The sequence below is a fragment of the Pipra filicauda genome, unplaced genomic scaffold (genome assembly GCF_003945595.2).
Source record: "Pipra filicauda isolate LSUMZ 115617 unplaced genomic scaffold, ASM394559v2 scaffold356_size1356884_pilon, whole genome shotgun sequence".
NCBI classification, from domain to species: Eukaryota; Metazoa; Chordata; class Aves; order Passeriformes; family Pipridae; genus Pipra; species Pipra filicauda.
In genome coordinates this window covers 1,013,060-1,035,968 of record NW_024104483.1, presented here as the reverse complement: position 1 = coordinate 1,035,968, position 22,909 = coordinate 1,013,060, and the positions used below count along the sequence as shown (strand labels likewise).

The window sequence follows — 22,909 nt, the reverse complement described above, 5'->3', positions numbered from 1 at the left end:
ACCCTACACTAGTGCAGTTCCACTGAATTCAGCACGTTCCTTCTGCTCTACAGGACACCACAATGTAGCTGCAGTTCTGTAGCAGTTCCACTGAATTCAGTGGTGAAAAAAGACAAACCCAAACCACAGATTTGTAAGTGATTGCAGAATGGCTTTCAGGCTGTATCACAGCCAGGTTTCTGTAGAGGGCTTATTTCTCTCCAGTGTTGATGAGATCCCCAGCCCTGCTATGGCTGAGGACATGTGACAAAACAGAGTGCACAGAAAGGCATTTGTTGTTCCTTTCAAATGGTTATAAAAATCCTAGAACTAATTGATTTCTTAACTGCTTCAGATTCTCTGATTTTACTTCTTTTTACAAGGAAAAACACAGATGGTTCTTTGAGTTTAGATTGTGATCAGTTTATTATGACCTGCAGGTACTTGGAGAGTGAACTAGTGGGGGTTTCATTCAGGACATCAGCTCAAGTGTTGAGTTGCCCTTCTCTGGTGCTCTACCCTCTGAATGTTCTCTTCAAGGTAATCCTTTCAAGGCAGTTTGGACTGTGTTCACCTTACTTTTTCTGTGTAATTTTAGGGGAATGATCCCTGAAGTACAATATACATATATTTTCCCTAATGGTTTTGGTTGGTTTAGCTGGAGCAAGGAAGGCATCAGTGAGCACTTTGATCACGGATTGCAGACATTTGTCTGGCACTTGGAGGACACAAAGATTGGGTGACGTGGCCTTTCAACACCCTCTGATGGTATTGCTCTTGGAGATCACTGCCTTTCTTCTGCAGTTTTGTGGTATGACTAAAAACCTTGCATTGAAGGGACTGCACCAAGTCAGGAACTGCAGTTCATGTCTCGTTAGTCCCATTTGATGGGCTATTTTTTCCCCAAATCACTATGACTTATTAATGATGAGTGCACTGAGCATTTCCTGGTTTAGTACTGAGTTAGTACTAAGGATCCCAGTGATCCCAGTAATGCCATGCTATGGATCTGTTGTAAATCTTTAGAATTCTAGCTTAAAAATAAGATTTTGTGTGCTAATTAAATATCTTTCTTATTGAAGCTTATTTGTAGGGGGATAGTGATTATTCTTAAAACCTTCTGTTAAACTTTCAAACCTTTTTATTCTGTAAAAGAGTCCAAAAGAACTGTTTCTTTGGAAGTGGTTCTATAAATTTGAAGTTCAGTCATCAGCAGTTTGTTCTAAATTCTGATTTCATTATGGGTTGTAGAAGCCCAGGATGCATGTTTTGTACAGTCCAGAAAATCTCACTTGATGGTTTGGTACAGAGAATCCTACAGCCCAGAGGATGTCACTGTGATTTGTCAGGAAAGAGCCCTGTGAACATTTTTTGTCCATAATAACTGTTTCTCACAACCTCACCCAAAGCTGAAGGCAGCCCTTGGTGTGAGCTTGGGCAAAGTTCTGTTCCCCCCACACTGCTGGAACCAGGGGATGGCAGAACTTCAGCAATTAGTGCTTCAAAAAGCAGATCTTTACATTTTAGCTCCTGAGCTTTTTCTAGTGTAATCCATGTGCTCCTCTTTGAATTTTTTGAGGGCTGAACATCAATTATAAGCTATTTATACAAAATTAATTTCAGCTACTGTTTAAACTATACATGAAACAACAAAGCACTTTTAGCATCCAAAGCAGAGCCCCATATTAGCCACTGTGAAGAAAATTAACTCCACCCCAGCCAAAACCAGCACACATTGAAGTGCTGCTGGAAAAGCTACTCAATGCAGTATTAAAGTGTCCTTCTGGGTAACAAGTGTATAAAGAAGCACTGAAGACTCTGCTTAAGTACAGTACCAGTGACTAGGTACAACATTTAATTCATTTTCTAAATGAATTAAATGTTGTGTATGACAGAGGCTCTCCCTGGTGTGACTCAGCTCACAGCTGATCCAACACTCCTGCTCCCCTTCCTTCTCAGCACACGGCACTGCTGCTTCCAGAGAGTCCCTCATCCTGGCTCTGGTGCTCACTGCAACCTTCTCTGCTGACATTTCCTTGACACTAAAATGGCACAGAATGGCAGTTTTTCCTCCTTAATTTTATGATGAAATAAAATGAATAAAATGAACTGGTTTACAGAAAAATTCCGTGAATCCTGGTGCAGAATGAAGTGGCAGGAGCAGGGACAAGGGAAATGGCAGCAGTAGCTGGATCTCTCTCCTGGTGGCAGTGAACAGTTATGATGCTCAAAGCTTCTCTTGAAAACTGTGGTAGTAACCACAAAATATTCTGGTTATAAATGAAGGGAGGTATAAAACCTGTAATACAGGTTATTGCCTCTCCAAAACCAAGAGTGTTCACAGGGCTGTTTCTCAAACCTAGAGGAACGTTGTCAAACTTTCTAAACTTGTTCTCAGCTGAAGGCAGGAGGAAGATGAGCTCAGAACAGCTTCCAAGGAATGCAGTGAGCTAACAAACTACTCCTGTTTTTTACTGTCCAAAAGCAGTAATGTGGTTTGTTTTCTTTTTAAATGTTTTGACAAAACTAATCATCTCCTTGAAAAGATGATCAAGGCCACAAGTGAGAGGCAAAACCCCCAGGCAGATTAGAGATAAAGCACTGGTAGACTCAAATGTGATGGCATAACATTCCTTGGTCAGTCCTGTCAATAATGACATAAGGCTCCTGGTTTTCACTCAGTTCTGAATTCCAGTTCTCCAGAGTTACTTCACTGGATTCAGGAGGGTCAGGTTCAGGCTGCAGGAGGGTCCTTCTGTCCTGTGTGCTGGTCCTTCTTGGCTGTGAAGGCCGAACATCAATACTCTGTGGTGGGATGTAGGTGAGGTTGGGGGGCTCTCTGATGTGCCTGAAGCCCTCAGAGGCTCTGTGTGTGTTACCAGTATCCATGAACAGTCTCTTGCCATCAGAACCAGTGGTGGAATGCTCCGTGTTCCCAGCAGTACAGCACAGGTCTGAGGATGGCTCAGCATCAGCCAGATATGTGTGTTTGATTTTGGAGTGATTAAATTCTCTTCTGTGCCTGTCACTGGCACTTGCACATGCTGCTGCTGCAGGTTGGCCAGTTTCCTCCACTGGATACATCAGATCTTCCTGAGTGTCCTTGATCTGTAGTTTTGTGAAAGTTAAGGACAGATCACAAACCTCCTCCTCCCTGGGGACAGTCTGGGCAGAGGCAAAGTCCGTGTAGGGCAGAGACTTCAGCTCAGCGGGTCCATCGGCAGGGTCTGGGTCTATGCAGTTCATGGCATCCTTGATTTCTGCTTCAATGGATTCTTGGGGCAGCTGTGAAGCTCTGAACTCCACGTGGGCTGAGCTGTCACAGGGGCTGTCAGCAAACATGGCAAAGGCTGGGGGGCCGCTGGCTCCTGGGGACAGTGGCACAGGCCCCAGCTCAGCCCCCCGGGGCTCTGCAGCCAAGGCACATTCCTCGCTCACACTGGCTCTTGGCTCTGTCTCAAAAGCCCTTGGAGAACGATTCTCACTGAAAATAGGTGTTTGTCCTATGACAATGTCACTGTACTCGACCAGGAAGTCCTCGCTGTCCGAGCACTGCCCCGGCAGCCGCGCGGAGCCGACGCCTTGCCTGGGGAGTTCCGGAGGGATGGGGGTGGATGGAGCAGCTGCTGCCTGAGCCAACTTATCCTTGATTTCCACATTCCCAGCAGCTTCAAAGGACAGAGGGCAGGGAGCTGAGCAGTTCTGCTGGAGAGCAAGGCACAAAGATGTCTCACTGCTTTCTTCCTTTTCTGGGTTTTCCGTGTCTCCCCTCTGGGGTGGGCGATCTCTGTCCTGCTCTCCTCGCTGCTGCCGTGTTTGTGTTCTCTGCTGCAGGGGCTCCTCCAAATTGCCACCTTTTCCTTCACTTGTCATTTCCAGGATGGTTTCGCACTCGATCCTTGCCAGGAATATTTCAAATGCAGTCTGCTTTGTTTCCTCATTGTTTCTCTTTTTGACAAGTGAAAACTCTGTTGCTGTTGTTGCAACGTACCCTATTTTCTCCAGGACTGCTTTGACAATGTCATCTGGGAGCACTGACTGGATATAGTAGACAAAGTTACCAGTGAATGTCTGAAACAGAATGAAACAGAAGAACACTGAGGGAATGGGGTGGAAGAAAACGTGAAAGACTGAAAATCAAAAATACTTCAGAAATTGCTTACAGCTTTCAAAAAAACCCGTGTTCCTAAAAGCCTGAACTGTGAATCGCAGTGAGTGAGGCTTTTCTAAAGCATTATTCTGTCAGCCTCTCAAGCATCAGAGCTTTGCTACAGCACATTAGTTTCAGTGAAGTGATGCCAGTTGAAACCTGCTGAGGTCCTGGCTAAGAGCATCAGCATTCAAAAAGGAAGAGAGTGAAGAAATTATTTTAGTCAAAGTAGAGAAAACCAGAAATAAATCTTATGTGCTCTACTGAAGAACATAAGCTTTTTAAACAAACAAAGCTTCAAAGACTAACTCACTGAGGTCTGATCTTTTCCTAAAGAAGCAAACAAGCACTCACTGTTAACTGCATTTCCTAATTGGTGACAAGGCTGTAACATCTCCTTTTTCCACGGTTCAGATTCCTGCTGTAACTTTACTACCTTTGAATTAAATTGCCATTTTTTGAAAGCACCTTTTTGAAGGCAGACCATCCTAGCAGAAATATTGCCCAAACACCTCTCTTTGCACAAGCTTTCTGCAAAACATTAATAGAATGCTGCTGTTGCTGCATAACAACTTCAAAAATAACATTTGCTTGGTTTTAGAGCTACCGTAGACATGAGGCCCAGTTTGTAAAGTGGAAGTGGTTTTTGGTTTTGTCTGAAATACTGAGATAGGAGAGATTCTGTCAAGCTAAGCATGATCAACTCCTGGCAAGTCAGCACAGAACAGAGGTGGGAATGCAAAGTCAAGACTTAGACCTTGTTTTCAGGCTGCCCAGCTTGGGACAGCCAGACTTGGGACTACTGCCTAAGGCTGAGACCTGAGCATTGGTCTCACAAGCAGAAGCTTTGGGGAGAACAAAACTGCCCCCCAAAATGGCCACAGTTATGTATAATGTAGGACTGAACCTCAGTCCATTCTTGGGTAAATTTGTCAACAGTGCTTTGCAATCCCCCCTTCAGCAGGCCTGAACTTTGAGTTACCCACAGTGGTCTTCAAAGTTTAATTTTAATGAAACCTAAGATTTTGTGTTAGGAGAAGCTGAACCCACCAACTGTAGGCCTGATTATCTTATGCTTTGCCCTGTTTTAGGGAGATGAATGAGAACAGAAACCTACAGTTGTTTGAGAATCCACAGGGGGGACCTACGTGCAGGGAGAAGCAAAGAAATGGCTCTTCCTCACCGGCACGTGTTGCTGAAGGAAGGGCAGTAAGTTTTCGTGCTGGGTGTTGGGGGATTCTGTTGAGATTTTGCACGTGTGAAGATTGTGTCTCTTGAGGGCCACGAGACGTGCGAGGCGTGCTGGGGAAGTGGGGTCACCGTGGCCACCTTGCTGCGAAAAGCAACAGCGTTTCCTCTTTCCCAGGGGCTGTTCCTGCCCACCCCCAGCTGGGATAAGGGGCCTTTGGCACCAAAACACCGAGGAAAACACCCCCTCCTTACAGCAAACAGAGGTGAGGGCTCAGAGCGGTGAGAGGCAAAGCTTCTCTGCTGCCTCACCACAACCGCGGCTCTATTCCCAGCCCCGCAGCCGCTCAGCACGCCCGGCCTCGGCGGGGACATCCCAGGGAGCAGCCACACATCACACTGGGCACTGCCCCGGGCAGGATGTGTCCATGACACTGCTCCAGCTCCCATCCCGTCCCGGGCAGGATGTGTCCATGACACTGCTCCAGCTCCCATCCCTGTCCCGGGCAGGATGTGTCCATGACACTGCTCCAGCTCCCAGCACCCTGTCCCGGGCAGGATGTGTCCATGACAGTGCTCCAGCTCCCAGCACCCTGTCCCGGGCAGGATGTGTCCATGACAGTGCTCCAGCTCCCAGCACCCTGTCCCGGGCAGGATGTGCCCATGACACTGCTCCAGCTCCCAGCACCCTGTCCCGGGCAGGATGTGTCCATGACACTGCTCCAGCTCCCAGCACCCTGTCCCGGGCAGGATGTGTCCATGACAGTGCTCCAGCTCCCAGCACCCTGTCCCGGGCAGGATGTGTCCATGACAGTGCTCCAGCTGTCAGCACCCTGTCCCGGGCAGGATGTGCCCATGACACTGCTCCCAGCCCTGTCCCGGGCATGACGTGCCCCTGGCCCCGCTCCATCCCTCGCTGCCCTCCCCGGCCCGGGGCTTGGCCTCGCAGTCCCGGCTCCCCCCGGTCCCGTACCTTGAGCGAGCGGATCTCCCTGCGCCAGGGGCACAGCAGCAGGTTGAGACAGAGCAGCTCCAGCAGCTCCAGCGCCTTCACCAGGTCGCGCAGGGCGCGATCGCCCCGCGCCCGCCGGCACCGCTCGGCGACGGCGCGCACGTCCAGGGCCCCGCTGTGCCCCAGGCCCGGCAGCCCCTCCGGGCCCAGGAGCAGCCGCCGCGCCCGGGCGGCAATGGCGGGGTCGGCGCAGGGCCCGGGCCGGGCCGCGACCCGCGACAGGTACAGCGCCCGCAACGCCGCCGCCTCGGGGCCCCGCGCCGCCATGGCCGGGCAGCGCCCCGCCCCCAGCCCGCCATTGGCCGCCGTGTCGCGCGGGCCCCGCCCACGCCTCCCGCCATTGGCCGCGCCGCCAAGGACCGCCTCTCCATTGGTGTTGCGGGCTGTCAGTCAGCACGGGGGCGGAGCCCCGGAACAGAAAGCGAAAGGCGGGAGGGCGGGGCGGAAGTGGCGACTGGGGGCGTGTCCTGCCATGGGGCGTGTCCTTAATGGGGCGTGTCCTTAATGGGGCGTGTCCTTAATGGGGCGTGCCCTGTCATGGGGGCGTGTCCCTAATGGGGCGTGCCCTGTCATGGGGGCGTGTCCCTAATGGGGCGTGCCCTGTCATGGGGGCGTGTCCCGACCCGTGAGGTTCTGTCGCGATATGGGAGCGCGTCCCGGCCTGGTGCTGAGCCGCACGCGGGCTCTTTCCCCGGCACAGCGCCGATTAACACACCGAGGCGATGCATTTCTGTTTGTATTGCAGCTGTGCAAAGCAGGGAGCCCGCAGGGGGCTCCCCATCACCGAAACTTTACACCACTCGTACGTTTTAACAAACAAAGGCATCGGCATTCCTTGGTTACAGCTGGCATCACCTGCTGTCAGTCAGTGCTCAGCCCCTCTTTGCTCGTTGTGTCTCTCCACTGAGCCCACAGGGGCAGCTCTGCCCTGCTCTGGAGCTGGGTCCGTTCCGAGCTCAGCGGGTCCATTGGCTGCCCCGAGCTCTCACTGCTGGAGCTGCCTTTCCCCAGGCACTGCTCAGTCCTGCCGGTATCGCTCCTGCCTCTCTCCCAGACAGCCCATTCCTCTTGGAATTGTCTTCCCTTTGCCTTAAAACACAAGGTCAGCCAAGCTCAAACATTCTCAAATCACTTGTGTAATCATAACTGTGCAGCTACAGCTACTGACTGAATTTTTATTTTCATTGTTAAAGTCTGATTCAAATCCTGAGGGTCTGGCTGTCAGTGTGAGGGTGTGTCACCGGGTGTGAGGGTGTGTCACCGGGTGTGAGGGTGTGTCACCGAGTGTGAGGGTGTGTCACTGGGAGTGAGGGTGTGTCACCGGGTGTGAGGGTGTGTCACTGGGAGTGAGGGTGTGTCGTGAGGTGTCGCTCTTGTCATGAGGTGTCATGATGTGTCACAGCAGAACAGTCACACCAGGTCTGGGGAACAGCTGGAACAGACTTGTGTCTGCTGAGGTGGCTGACAATGTCCTGGAATGGGTTTAAATGGAGGTCAGGTCCAGCAGCTGGAAATCACACCTGTGATCCAGGTGATTTTGCTAATCTTGAATTTGGAATCTGAATTTTTGAGTCACCACCTGTGGCTACTACGACGCTGTGCACCTGTGTGACTTCCCAAACCAGTGCTGGCACTGGCCTCCCATGACCTTAATTTTTGTGTGGACCAGTGCCATCAGTGGTGTCTCCACTGACTTGACTTGCTGCAGGTGTGCATTAAAAAGACTTCATGTCTTTTTAATGCCTCATCTTATTACAGATTGTCCTCATGACAGGACAGATTAAAAGTGAATATCTGTCTCACTGCTAACCACTGAGAGTGGGTGGCTTCTCCCGGTCCACTGAAATCTTGGCCTTGCTTGGCCTCCCCAGTCCTGTGTCTTTTCCCCTGGAAGGTGCATGTGGAGTGTTGCAAACGAGCTGGTTTCCTCTCTGGCTTTCCAGGCAAGAGGACTTTCCAAAAACACGTGCTGGTGATCGTCATTCCAAGTGACATGTCATTAGGAAATACTTCTGTAGAATTTCTGTGTGGATAATTGTTGTATAAAAATTGCTGGTGCAGCCAAGAGGGAAGGGGGGACAGATGCCCCTGGTGCCCCCATGTTAAAGTGAGGTCATCTTGTACCTGCATCACACAGCAAACACCGAGGTGTCTCTATCCAGCTGTCTGTGAGGTGATATTCCCTGAATTACTTTGCTTGTACAGACTCCCAGGATGGGATTTATTTTCTGTGTTTTGAAGATTCTAGTGTTATAAAACTCTGTTCTCTAAAAGGGAAGCTTAATCACTTCCCTGGCATGTGTGTGTGGTACCAATGAGGTACCAATCCCATCACTGCCAAGGGGGCAGAGCACTTGGGTACTTGAAAGTCCAGTTGCAGTTCCCTGAGCTGTGAGATCTTCTATCAGGCTCTTCCTTCTTCAGTGAGATTTTGAAAGGATTTGCAAAGAAGTTTTTCTTTTTTTATTTTTTTTTTTTTTTTTTGGTCTAAAATAGTTTTGTTTATTACTGATTTCAGTTTCTTGCAGAAATAAAAAATCCTGCTATGACAAAGCTGTGACAAAATAATCCTAATTTTTACAGGTTTCTTCTGCTGCTTCATTGTAATTTGAATTTAAATTTTAAAAAAGAAGTCTCTCCATTGTAAATATACTGGGTTCATTTGGAGTGTAACAGAATCAGAATCTATGAGTTTTTTTAAGACTACAGCAAGGCAAACCTCTGGCCATAGGAGAGAAGGAGGAATTCAGCAGGGAGGAATGGCCACCTCCAGCTGTTCCTGCAAACTTGCTGTTTCCTGGAGATCAAAAGGCACAATGCCAATACCTGGTGAATCACATCAGGCCACACACCTGACTCTTATTGCAGTTGGGCTGATTTAGGCTGAGCAAGGTTTTGGAACAATATTGGTAGAGAATGCTGGAGAACAAATAAGAGGATCAAGGCATTGGAGCCAAAACATGATGAACCACCCTGTATTCTTCTGTGTTCCTAAAGCTTTAACTCTGTGCCTCTGCTGGACATGGAAGATGTTTTGCTTGTTATTTTATCTTGCTTTGGTGGAAATGAGAACATCTGGACCTGTCTGAAATCTGAGCTGCAAATTTCTCATATTCTTATGAGTTCAGTCAGCAGTGTTCAAGCACAAAGTACTGTGAGCTGAGGAAAAGGGAAAGGAGTATGTCCTTTGTTAGCTGAGAAGTTTTAATGCATGAAATGCTGCTGGGAATTCAGAAAACATGACTTTAGTATCTGGTCTATCTACAATTTCCATCTCACATGTAGAACATCAGTGGAGCTGGAGGTGCTCTCTATATATTGGATATAATTTTGGTGATGAGTATTTTCACTGAAAGGTCTTTGCTGTGACAACAGTATGGCCTTGGAAGCCATGGGTCACCAGTGTGGTCTGGGCTAAGAGAATCTGTTTCCAGAGGGTATTGGCAGAGCCTCTGGGGTTTGGAGAGCTGCTAATACAGATTGAAAACACCACAACTGCCAACTCCCAGACCATGGAGAACCATCAGACACTGTCAGACAGTGACAAAGAGAGCACGTGGGAAGCTCTGCTGGAAGGGGCAAACTGAAACTTGCCCTTTCCATCTCTGGTAATGTGGAATCTTTCTTCCTCTATGTATCAAATATTAATTCTCCATTTCCCCTCAGTTCTAAAATCTCATTTCTATATGGCAGTGAAGAACAGCTTTCTGTTCTCTGTCATGCAAACCCAAGAAAAATAATAACCAGGCCATTTAACTTTCTTGTTCCTTCTTCCAGGCATCAGGTTCATCAGATTGTAGAGCCTAAGCCTGGGCTCTGTTTCCTACCAGAGCAGGAGGGAATGGACAGCTGTTTGGAATGGTTTAAGAACAATAGCACTGTTTATATTTCCAGGCTGCTGATGTTAATTTTTCCTTTTTTTCCTAGTAGTGTAACACTGTTGGCTCATATTCAGCCCACACTTGCCTGAGTCTCATCCTCAGACATTCTCCTGCCTTCTGACAGGTCACTGTGTGGTGCATTTGGGAATTGGAGCCTACATTTCTCAAGTGCAGGACTTGCATATGTGTCCACTGAATTGCACCTTGTGCTTTCAAGGCTATTTCTCTCTTCAAATTCCTGTCCTGTCCTCCTACATACTGCTGCTTCTCCTAGTTTGATGTAGTGTGCTGATTTTAATAGGTCCATTCTCTGGAATCCAGAGATTCTGAAATCCAGAGCTCTGAAATCCAGCAACACTCAGTATTTTCATTAGGACATCTCTGACACATCCTTTCAAACTAACCCAGAGAAATTGGTACAGACTCCCTTGTATGCTGATTATTATTTTAATTCATAGAAGGCTATGGCTATAATTTTATATAGAAAGTATTTCTGTAGTTTAAGGAGGGGAATGATTTGTCAGACTGTACCAAGACCAGTTAAATCAGTCTGATGTGCTTTCCATTCAGGAATAAACCATTACTCGCCTTGCTGTGCTAAAAAATTATCTGTTTGAACACTTCTGGGAGAATTGACCTTTTATTTCCCAGCATTTCATCTTTTCCCTTGGTGGTATGTAGCTATTTTCCAGTGTCCTGACTTCAGTGATTTTCTCAGGTATCTATGAAAGTACTTGTGAGGGTTTCCGATGCTTCTAGAAATCCTGAGAGCATTTCAAGGCTAACAGTTTTCAACTTTGTAGACTCTTCTTCCTGCTCTGACCTTGGCTGGGCACACACTGACCTGAGTGTTCCCATGGTTGCTTATTCCTGACAAATGTAAAATCCAAATGGAAGTGATTAAAGAACAATGTTGCTTTGTCAGCAGTTCCTCAACTGCCTGATTACCCAGAGACTAAAGGTGGGTGTCCCAAAGTGGTACTGGCAACATAAAAAAGCACAGGAACCATACCAAGAGTGGATGTTCTTTACTAAAAGTTCTGTGTAAAGATCAGTACTAAAAGTAGAACCAAAAGAGGTGACTACAGAAATACAGGATTGTGATCACATAGCAAGGAACAGCATGGCCAAGCAGTTTATTAGTCATGTAAGAAATGAAAGCTCTGTGTTAAACCTGGCTTTTAGCACTGGCATTAGAATTTTCCAAGAGTTTAGGATAAAATCTGACAGCAGAATAAGAATTTCTTAAGAGCAGCATCAGGAGAGACACTGCCCACTTTGCTGAGATTTATCTGAGATCTTAAATATTCTTAAAGAAATTAAAACAGGTTCTTATTGCATCATTACAACAAATCTCATCGCTGTTGCAGTAGTAGTGTTGGAAGCTGTTGGAGCAGCTCTAGAGCTGCAAACTTCTCTTTGTAGTGTTTTAGAGCTAAAACTTCTCTTTCTAGTGCTGTCTGTTTGCAGAGGTATTTGGTTGGATTTATAAGACTTTTTTTCCCCCCACAGCTTTGTTGGACATCACTCAGTTAAAAACATTAACAAGAGCAGAGAATTCTAAGCCACTCTTGCAGGTGATCATGGTAAGGTATCACTCTGCCTTTAATTCACAGTTTGTTTTGTAAAGATATTTGTTTGCAATGAATGACAAACCCTTGTGTTCAGTGATAACTTAGAAAAAGCTACAGTATGGCAGTGTATGTTTTGGGTGGCTCCATATCCGTGTGACCAGGCAGCTGGGATTGATCTGATTATTTTGGTGAATCTGTGCTGTGAGGATGGCCAGACTTTCTGCAGTGGTTCACACCACCAGAGGGAGCAGAGAGTGTGAGAAACGCTGCCACTGACAGTCCACAGTGCTGGGGATGCTTCAACATTACCAAAGGATGAAAGACTTTGATCAGTTTTCTATAACCTTCCTAATGCATTGCTGTCATGAAGTAAAATGTCCATCTCCCATTTTCATCAGAGGTCTGCTTAAAATCACCTTGTTTTGTGAACTACAGATAGAGAGTTAGTGGAAGGGCAGGAAATCCCTGTTAAAAAGGTTAAAAGCCAAATAGGTCCAAAGGGTCCCCCACCATGCACAGACACATTGTGTGCCACGTGTGAAGAGCCCTCTGTGCTTGTCTGCAATGTTCATGTTTGTCAGGTTGCATGTAAGAGGCTCGCTGTGAGGACAAAAGAAATCACATTTGCCTTCTAATTTCTGTGGATGAGATTTCCCCCTGCACCTCCCCAGCCTGAGCCTGAAGGAAGCTGGGCTGGTCCCGTGGCCTTTCTGTGTTCTAGGCAGGTTTCCAAGAGCTGCAGGAAGGCACAGCTCTGAGAGCAGCTCCTCTGCTGCAGAAACAAACCTCTGTGCCTTCCTTCACTTCTGAGTTTCCTGCCATAAAACTGACTGGTGCATTTCTGGGCTGGTTTTCATCCCTGGCCCCTTATAGGTGATGAAGGGGTTTGTTTGTCTTATTGCAGGATACTTTGTGTACCACAAAACTGCTTAAATAGTACTTTGTATAGAGGAATTGTTCTCTCTGCTAAAAAATAAAAATATGAAATATAGCCTACATTGTGCCAATGCCTGCCAGCAGTTTTGCAATGCAAAATGGTGTATTTTTGTTCTTTTGGGTAGAGTACACTGAGAATATCGAAAATCTTACTGAACTGCAAAAGAATTCTGTTATTTTAGCAAAATACATATTTACTGTCATCTACTTAACAAAAAATGCATACTTACCTTGCCTCATCGAGTGCATGTGACTCAGTAATGGTATAATTTATATAGCAGTAAGAACCATATAATTACTTCCCATCTAAGTATTAATTATAACTGTGTCAATCTTTGGAGTGTTGAATGATGATTACAGTTGAAAATTATTCCGTATTTACAGAAAATCTAAGTGCAATTTTAATAATTTGGATGATGGTTTCTTTTGAATACAATTATAGATTTGCTATACTCAGTTTTATGTATCCCTTGGTGGAAATAGTAAATGAAGTCCTTTCTGCAAGTGTAAAAAAACCTTTTTTTTTTAATTTCAGTGAAAATACCCCTAAGATTTAGTGGAAATGTGCCTCTGATAACTCTGCTGAGTGGTGCTCACTGAAGATGTAGACACCCAGGGGTTTTCCATTAGACAGAGAACTTAAAAATGACTTAAAAATGTTTAGTGCAAACACAAGAGGGATTGGTTTTCTTGCAGTTACCAGTTCCAAAACAACACAGCCAAGAAGTTTCCCAAGGGTGCTCCCCCAAGGAAAGCACAGGGCTGAGTTCCCCTTGCTCTCTGTGTGGGTTGTGTCTGTCCTCAGCCAGACTCACAGCAGCTTCCAGATGAGGAGTGGGACTATTCCAGGCAGAAGTGAACAGTAGGATCCAAACTATTTTAAGGCAGTCAGGTGGAACTGTGCTCATTGCTCACCCTTTGATCTCAGGGCTGTCCTCTAGTCCCAGTCTTGCAACTTGTTTTGCTGGGCCATGAAAAGGAAGAGAGGAAAGCAGCTCTTCCTCTGGCACCTCAGGTGAACAGCAGGATCTCTGGGGTGTGTTGTCCTTTAGGGGTGTTCCCAGCACCAGGGGAGCTGGGCACAGCAGGGTGCTGCAGGGTCCTGGGGCTTGGCATCATCTGCATGGGGAAAAGGAGCAAGAGGTGACCAAGGGACCGGCTGTCAGGGTGTGCCCACTGCCCTGCCCACCCCGGGGCCACACGCCCTGCCTGGGAGCCCCTCTGTGTCACTCTGTGTCCCCCCCAGCCAGGGCTGGGTGGGTGCAGGGGGGCTCACTGTCAGAGCAGACGTGTCCCAGCGATGGCATCCGTGGGGACAAGGGGGCTGGAGTGCCCTGGCCATTCCTGGTCACCCCCTGCTGTCCCTGTGCCCTGCAGCTCCAGGTCCCTGCACTCACTGCCCTGGCAGCTGGTTGGGAACCCTGGCAGCAGCATGGAAATGTCCTGCTGCTACTCACTGGCTTTGTCCTTCCTGGTTTCTTTTCTCAGGGCTGGGAACGGCTCCAAGGTTTGTGCTCACAGTGAGTTCTCTGCTCCTGTGCCCAGCCCAGCATCCACTATTTACATCACACTCACCAGTTCCTAGAGGTCACTGCAGCAAAACTGCAACCCCTTATTGAAAGAAGAGCCCAGGTCATGCCTGAAAATGCATCCTGGGTGGGAATTGGCATAAAGCATCCTCTGGGATTCCTGTGCCCTTCCCTTGGCTACGGCAAGTCCCCATGAAGGACATGAAGCTCCCAGGCCTGCACTTCTGTAGGTAAAGCCAACTGGTGTTTGAGCATCCACTGCCACTTCTCCATCACTTGCTGATGGTTTCTTTGAGGAAGACTTACAGCAGGCTTTGCAATGGTCTGGAAAGTCTGGCACCAAAGGAAAAATGTGGCTATCCAAACATTACACTCCCTTTTTCTTTTGCTTCTCTATGGTACTGTTCACCGTCTGTTTTAGGCAGTGCCTTGTCTCTCTACACTGAAATACATACTTAGACCAAAAAAATTATTTAAAAATGCTTTGTTGCCAAGAAACGGAATGAAATGTACTTGTGATACCTTTAATGACAATAAAATGCTCTTCTTTTTCCTTCTTTCCTTCCTTTATCCTAAAATCAACAAGTAGGCTTGACTGGGTAACATATCTGCATTAGGAGTGTCTGATTTCAGTGTGTTTTGAAATGCTTCAGGAAGGGCAGGTGTACTGCTTGTCACTGCTGCTCTTTTATGCTGTGTGAGGTCACGGAATACTTTGAAGCACAAAGAGGAAAGTTTAGGTAAACTTTAAAAAGTCACTGTAAAAAACAAAATCCCGTTGCATCCCTGTTTAAAGATATAAAATAGGTAAAACTTCCAGAGGTTTTATTCTTCCATTGAAGTGTTTTTGTTGGTCTGAGATCTTCAGAAGAATTGAAGGAAAGAGCCACTTCTGTTCACATGATTTGGGGCCTGATAGTCAGTGGAAGAACTGCTCTGTACTTCTGTTGGAACACGTGGGATGGGGATATTCTGTTCACACCCCACTGTCTTGAACAGGGGCGCAGCCTCCAGGGTGAGAGATGACAGAGATGGATGGAGTGGGCTGCTGCAAGTCCTGCAGCCTGACTGCAGAATTTGCAGCCTGTCCTGTAGTCCCAGATGCTGCCTCCTCTTCCTGGCTAATATAGATATTTATAGATATTTCATTTCTTTGACAAGGGTCCATGAGAGAATATGGGGGGGGATCATCTGTGGGAATATATATTTGTGTTGCTCCTGGCCCCACACATTCATCATAGCTGAAAGAAAAAAGGAATTTTTCATTAGACTCCTGTGAAAAAAAAGCCACAGTACATTATTTTCAGAGTAACAAGGGCAGGTAAAGTGAGAAGAAAAGGATCATACGGTGTTTTGTTCCTCAGCCCACATCTTTGCTTGCCCTGCCATGTGAGACAACGAGAGCATAATCCCTAAAAGCACATCTCCAAATCCATATGGATAATCCCTGAGGTGCACAGGCACCACCAGTACAATGCAGCCACAGCTCATTCCTGCTCTCACCTGCCTGGAAGAGCCAAGTTGGAAAATGGCTGGGGGGGAAGAGGAAGTGGTGTTGCTGTTTGATAATGAACCTTTGCTGGAGCCTGAAGTGCAGTGTCACTGAGGGCTCTGCAGTGCAGTGTCACTGAGGTCTGTCTGAGGTGCAGTGTCACTGAGGTCTGTCTGAGGTGCAGTGTCACTGAGGGCTGTCTGAGGTGCAGTGTCACTGAGGGCTGTCTGAGGTGCACTGTCACTGAGGGCTCTGCAGTGCACTGTCACTGAGGGCTGTCTGAGGTGCACTGTCACTGAGGGCTCTGCAGTGCAGTGTCACTGAGGTCTGTCTGAGGTGCAGTGTCACTGAGGGCTGTCTGAGGTGCAGTGTCACTGAGGTCTGTCTGAGGTGCAGTGTCACTGAGGGCTGTCTGAGGTGCAGTGTCACTGAGGTCTGTCTGCAGTGCAGTGTCACTGAGGGCTCTGCAGTGCAGTGTCACTGAGGTCTGTCCTCCACACCCCCAATCCCTAGTGCTGTGACAGAGCTGGGCTGCAGACAGTGCTGGCAGGGCAGCAGGATTTCGTGCTGAGGGGCAGAGTTGTGGTGAATAATCCTGACTCATGTGGGTCATTCTGAGGCTTGGCAGACCCAGCAGATGGTCCATCACGTCCCTGCCAATGAGGAGGGGTGCAAACAGACGGATCTGCGGCGTTTCCATGAGGAGCCAGCTCAGGTGTACCCAAGTTTTTAGTCCTGTCTGTGACACCAAGAGGGTGCCAGGGGAAACTATTCATTCCCTCCTCACTCTGCTCTGTGCTCTCTGTCCTGGTGGGAATGCAGACAGGCTCCTTGGATGGGAGCTTGGCCTACACAGCTGGACTTCGATGATTCTCATGGGTCCCTTCCAGCTCAGAGTGTTCTGTGTTTCTGTAGATAGCAAGCCTGGATAGAGCAGGGTGTCTTTGTGTTTTCCTGTGTTGTGTGTTGCAGGAAGTGGGTGGGAACAGGGAATGCACACAAGCAGGCTCCGTGCCCTGGTGCTGGGCACTGCCCTGCCTCGAGCCCAGGGCTGTGCAGGGAGTGCCCTGCAGCCCAGAGGGGCTGAGCACAACTGCTCCCCCTGGGCTGTCCCTGCTGCTCCAGGGTCTCTCCTGGGTTATGCTCCAAAGTCTGTCCTGGGTTCTGCTCCATGGTCTGTCCTGGGTTCTGCTCCAGAGTCTGTCCTGGGTTCTGCTCCAGAGTCTGTCCTGGGTTCTGCTCCAGGGTCTGTCCTGGGTTCTGCTCCTCCTGGGCTGTCCCTGCTGCTCCAGGGTCTGTCCTGGGTTATGCTCCAAAGTCTGTCCTGGGTTCTGCTCCAGAGTCTATCCTGGGTTCTGCTCCAGGGTCTGTCCTGGGTTCTGCTCCAGGGTCTGTCCTGGGTTCTGCTCCAGGGTCTGTCCTGGGTTCTGCTCCAGGGTCTGTCCTGGGTTCTGGGTCTGGGTCCTGGGTTCTGCTCCAGGGTCTGTCCTGGGTTCTGCTCCAGGGTCTGTCCTGGGTTCTGCTCCAGAGTCTATCCTGGGTTCTACTCCCTCTGGGCTGTCCCTGCTGCTCCAGGGTCTGTCCTGGGTTCTGCTCCAGGGTCTGTCCTGGGTTCTGCTCCCCCTGGGCTGTCCCTGCTGCTCCAGGGTCTGTCCTGGCAGCACCTCTTTGCCCACACACCGACCCTGCCTCCACTCCTGCCATCCTTCAGCTTCAGTGGGCTGAAGGAAGCTCCTGTTTTCCCAGCTCACTGGCTACAGGCAAGAGCGAGACAGAGCCATAACGCCATGACCTTAAATGTTAGACCTGTTTTGTTGGCTGCCTTGTTTAAGCATTTTAAATTCAATTCTGAACAAGGGAATGCTTCCTGTAAAAAAAACACCTGAAAAACATTTGTCTGGAGGCAGACAAATTGAGAACTGCAGAGCTATTATGATGTAGGATATTTCCTGAAGCCTGGGATATTTAGCATATGTCTTCTCAGCAGACTGCAGGCACACATTCTGCCCCTTACTTGTGTCCTGCCAGGCTAAACCAAGCTAATAAACCCTGCTGTGCTGTGGGTGCTGTGCCTCCTGCAGACCAACTTGGAGGCCCTGCCTTGGTTCAATCTTAACTTTCCCTCAGAGTGCCCCTCATGATTTTCATACAAATAATAGGTTTTGCTGCTATTGTCCCTAGTCCAGGAGATGGAAATGGTTTTTTGGCAAGGGAAAGGTAAGAAAGTGAAGTCATAGTACTGGGTTATGAAACTCAAATATCCATAAGTGTTTTTATGTTTACATCCCTTTTTTCTAATTTTTATATTAATGAGGACAATGGCTTTAAATTCAGACTAGAAAATTTCGATTTCCCCATCAGAAAATGATATTTGAAAACATAAGTCTGTTCTGAAGATCCTGAGTAGGGCTTCGAGCTACTTCAGAAAAAGTCCCAGCATACAGGAATTAGAATTATTTTATTTTATAGCATATGATAAAGATTTCACCCCAGCCTCTACTAAATACACTGAAGCTTTCAAACATACCTGATAGTCTTTTAAAAGCTGTTGGACCTAAGTCAGAGATCAAGGACTTGATGTCCTCAACTCTCCTTGACCTCAGTGAGAGTAAAGGAAAGGTCACTCTTTGCAGGATTACTTGCTATGAGCTGCATCTTTATGTCATTTACATTTTGCTGACCCAAAGCCCAGCGAATTTATTTAAAATCTTCCCACAGATTTTGACTGACTTAATCAGGCTAATGAAGAGCACTTACTGTTACCACAGCAGAAGAGTTGCCATTCAGAAAAGCCCACAGGAATTTCAAGGTGGAAAATTTTCAATCCTTTTGCCAAGACACAAAAGAAGAGAAGTTTCTCTGCCTCCTGATTCTGGGCCCAGGCCCAGCACGTGGGAAATCTGCCACTGAGCTGAAGGAGAATTGGGCACAGTGGGAACTGTTTCTTCCTGGTGTTACCTGAGCACCTGCATTTCTCTCCCTTGGATTTAATTTACTGCCTTTCCTGAGCCTCAGCTCAGCTTTGCAGAACTGCTCGGTGGGGTAAACAGTCACTTGTTAAGGTGACTTTTAAGTGTCAAGACAAATGGATACAAATGATGGTATTCAAGGCCTGGCATTTTAGTGTTTAGTTCCAAATATTGATATATTAGTGTCAGGGCACTTTTTCTTCACACATATGATGGCTAAAAATAATGATCTCTTTTTCTCCAAAAGCAGGTAATGTTCCTCCCATCATTTTTGGCCCTTAAGATCACATTTAAAAAATTTAATAGGGTGATAAAGGACAAATGCCAGACTTTCAATTTAAATAGCTTTTTGGCACCTTCACAGCTGCACCTACAGATTGTTGTGACCAAGAAGAGAATTACAAATAATTCAGATAGTTGTTTGGGTTTTTTATAATAACTTTTTGTATTAGCAGTTTATGATCTTGATACTTGGTTTCCCATGTGCTTTTCTATGCACGGTATCTCTGCTTGGAGAGCTGCCACTGCAAACAGCTATTGCTGTTATAACAGTGAAGGCTGCAGATAAGATTCCTGGTATTCTCTGTTAAGGATAAAATGGAGGTGAATTAAGGTCATACAAGCACTTCACCTTTGTCTTTTTCCTTAGTTTCCAAGTGTTTTGTGATTGGGTTGGTTTTGTTTGTTTGTTTGTCTCTTTATTTTTTTTTTTTGTTGTTGTTGTTTGTTTGGGGGTTTTGGCTTTTTTGTTAGTTTATTTTCCCCCTTCTCTTTAACAGTATCAGCAATTTAATTGTGCTTTCAGAGTGCTCTTGTAGAGGTATTCCTGTAACGAAACTAATGTATTATAAACACTACAAGCATGAATTTTATTTTGCAGTTTCTCCTTCAAAAAGACCTTAATGTCTAAGATTATAGGGTTTTATGATTTTTTTTTTTAATTAGAGGAATTAAGCAAGTATTATAAGAAGTAACACACAGTTGGACAGGCATTCACTGCCCACGTGTGTTTGTGGTTGGGAAATCATTCCTCCAAAGATTTAAAGGATTACTTATAAAAAATTGCAGTAGCAATAATGTCTTGCAGTTGATCAGCATGTATTGATGTGAATGATGGTGGACTAAATCCTTCCTGTCACCTTAAAGTGAAGCTTTACCTTTGAGGAGAAGAGGTGAACAGACTCTTGCATTCCAGTGCGGGGAGGTGTGTCCCAAACCAGCCCTGCAGTGTGACCTCTGCACCTCTGACACAGCTTTTAGGGCTCTTTCTTTTCACTTGCAAACTTGTGAACTAGACCAGAATGAAGGAGCTGCTTTTCATCAGCTGGTGTGGAGACCTTGGTACCAGAGGGGCCAAGAGGTGCCTGCAGTGATGGACAGCACTGGAAGGATCCAGAACCATCAGAGATGTCACCCCTGATATTAGAATGATAGTGTTCCATATGAGTCCCTTCAGTGTGATAATAATGCTGCTGTTTCAGCTGGGAAAGGGGCAGCTGGAAAGTTCAGAGTGTGTAAAGCTGTGGTGTCAACATGAGCCAATTCTGTGTCACCTCTGTTCAGCTGGAGCAGAGGAGACTGAGGGGAGAGCTCAGTGCAGTTCCAATTCCTGGGCAGGGGCAGAGGAGGGGCAGGGACTGAGCTCTGCTCTGGGGGGACCAGGGACAGCAGCCAGGGAATGGCTGGAGCTGTGTCAGGGCAGGCTCAGGTTGGATCTCAGGGAAAGGTTCTTCCCCCAGAGGCTGGTTGGGCACTGCCCAGGCTCCCCAGGGCAGTGGGCACAGCCCCAAGGCTGCCAGAGCTCCAGGAGGGTTTGGCTGATCCTCTGGGGCACAGGGGGTGACTCCTGGGGCTGGGCCTGTGCAGGGCTGAGGGTTGGACTGATGATCCTGTGAGTCCATTCCAGCCCAGCCCATTCTGTGACTCTGTGAAAGGAAACATCCCCTGCCCTGCTGCTCATTCCCACTTGCTCCAAGCCAGGATCCCCAGCCTGGAGCTAAATAGGCAAAAAGTTTGTGTGTGTGTTTTTTGGATGTTCTTGTTTGGCTTTTGTTTTATTTGGGTGTGTTGTTGGATGTGTGCTTTTTGTTTGTTTGGTTTTTTTTGGTATATTTTTGTGTGTGGTTTTTTCTGGGCCAGATTCTCCTGATTTAGCTGCCTCAGCATAATCAGATGGGCACCAGGAACACAAGAAGAGGAGAAGTGTGAGAGATGGAGGAAGGGGGGAGATCTGAGGCCACAGCTCACAGGTAGAACCTTTTGGCCACTCATAAAAGTGCAGCCTCAGTAACTGCTGTGGGAATGAGCCGTATATATATTTGTGCAGTGTGTGTTCATTATACATATATATAAGTAATATGTGTATTTATATATATTTATATAAAATATGTAATTATATATATTATATGTATAAACACACACATGTATATACATATATATATGTTTTGCAACTGAAACTGCAAAAGCATGAAGCCTGTATGACTTAAGTAGAAAACCAAAAATCCTTGCTAGACTTTTTAAAAAAAAAATACAACAACACTTATAAAATATCTGAGAGATTCAGTTCTGTGAAGTTATTGCACATGTAAAAAGTAGCTGAGGCTTCAAGTCCACTACAGCAGTCACAGGAAAATCCTTTTAGACAAGAAAGCAAATGCTTTTGGAAAGGATTACGTTACCATAACATAATAATGGGCCACAGGAACTAATTACACTGCATCTTGTGAACACCATGGGTCTTTTTTTTCAGCCCTGAAACAAACCCTTAATTACAGTACTTATGGTGAACCCACTTTAATCCATTGTTTTTTAAAATTCTATTATCTTGATGTTTGGTGTATCTTACAAGCAGTCATCAGGAGGAAGGGGTTCCTGACCATGAAATGTGCTGCTGTCTGTTTTTTCTGGCCTTGTTTCTTGTTTTACTACCCCCATTGCCATTATGGACTATGCTATTGAGTTTTTAAGGGGTAATTTTACTGGTAAAGGCAAGGAGGGCTGATGTCTTTTAACATCTTACTGTGTGTAAATGTGACTGCAAAGAGGAGAATGTTGCTTAAAAAAAAATTACAACAGCTCTTCAAGCTGACCTTCTTGACTTAGAATGTTGCAGGGGGGGGAATAACTTTATAAATTTGTCAGGTCTCATTGCAGCAAGTATTAGGATTGGTTTGTTGCTAAGGAAACCCAAAAGAGCTTATTTAACCAGCTGTCATTCCTGAATTATAACCTACTCTCTGGGGTAAGAAGAAGGTTCTGCTTACAGAATTTTTTAAGATGCAAACAATTGCTAGTGGGAAAAAAAAGGCAAATCTGGGGAATGAAGAATTCCTTGTGAAATAGATGTCTTTGGTTTCCTTTGTTCATTTGTTGTAGATTATGACTCTACAAAAATTGCTCCATTGCACTGTTTCCATTTTGCTGATGACCTACTGCCTTCTTTTGGTAATGGCAAACAGAACCACTAAATGTGGCAGATAAATGTGCTTGGCAGGTTTAACCACCATGAAAACACCACCAAGGATGTTCATATCCTGTTGTTACCTAATATAAAAGCTGAGTTGACACAAATTATGCTGTAAATCTCTGAAAGGAGGATCCAAAGAAAATAAACTCTGTGTTTGATGACCACGTGGGCAGTTCAGCTGATGATGCTGAACTCAGCACCATCTCTGGCTGCTCCCAGCTGCGGTGGTAGGACAGCAGCTTGGAAATCTGTGCCTGTTTCCTCTGAGATGTGTTTTCTTAGAATATATATATTCTTTGGTGATGTATAACTGCCATGAGGACATGTATAACTTCTGGCAGAACTGCTCTTATAATGACCTATGTCATGAGACAGGATGTTTTTCTGTTTATTTTTGATACAGTGCATTTAGTAATTGTATTTTAACTTTTATTTTCATGCTTTACCAGTGAATTATTAACACTAACTAAATAGTTTTATATAATAGCAATATATTCTATATTACTGATTGTCTCAGTCGTTCACTTAGTTTAATTCTTGAACAGTGACTTAGAATGAAAAGCCAAAAGGCCTTTGTTTATTAAAAATAAACAGAAACTTCTTCCTTTATTAAAAGCTAAACAGCCTGAGCTCTGGGTCATGGTAAGCAGGGGAATTACAGTGCAAGAGTAAGCCACTGGAGTTCAGTGGCACCTGCTCCTGTGCACTTTCAGGCCCCCCAGTTACTGTGTCA

The 22,909-nt window shown here is 46.5% G+C and overlaps 2 protein-coding genes across 2 annotated transcripts in view; both read right to left on the bottom strand.

Moving 5' to 3' along the window:
- Positions 1 to 380: 380 nt before the first annotated feature.
- LOC113986549 lies at positions 381 to 6,596 on the bottom strand. The gene is made up of 2 exons (XM_027718325.2): positions 6,291 to 6,596; positions 381 to 4,050 (listed from the first exon to the last, which is right to left on the bottom strand). Exons 1-2 carry the CDS (start codon positions 6,594 to 6,596, stop codon positions 2,590 to 2,592), a joined length of 1,767 nt encoding a protein of 588 aa, XP_027574126.2. The 3' UTR covers positions 381 to 2,589.
- Positions 6,597 to 11,219: 4,623 nt separating this feature from the next.
- Positions 11,220 to 22,909, bottom strand: part of BEAN1 (brain expressed associated with NEDD4 1) — a 54,202-nt gene continuing 42,512 nt past the window's right edge. Inside the window, 2 exon segments of the mRNA XM_039384455.1 lie at positions 11,220 to 15,282; positions 15,284 to 15,490. Coding sequence (XP_039240389.1) covers positions 15,114 to 15,282; positions 15,284 to 15,490 — 376 coding nt within the window. The 3' untranslated portion in view covers positions 11,220 to 15,113.

Bases quoted from the DNA above. Each gene is read 5' to 3' on its own strand.
- LOC113986549 (XM_027718325.2), bottom strand. From the start codon at position 6,596: ATGGCGGCGCGGGGCCCCGAGGCGGCGGCGTTGCGGGCGCTGTACCTG. The intron at 4,051-6,290 runs GTACGGGACCGG...ATTCTGTTTCAG, and splicing joins GGGAGATCCGCTCGCTCAAG to ACATTCACTGGTAACTTTGT.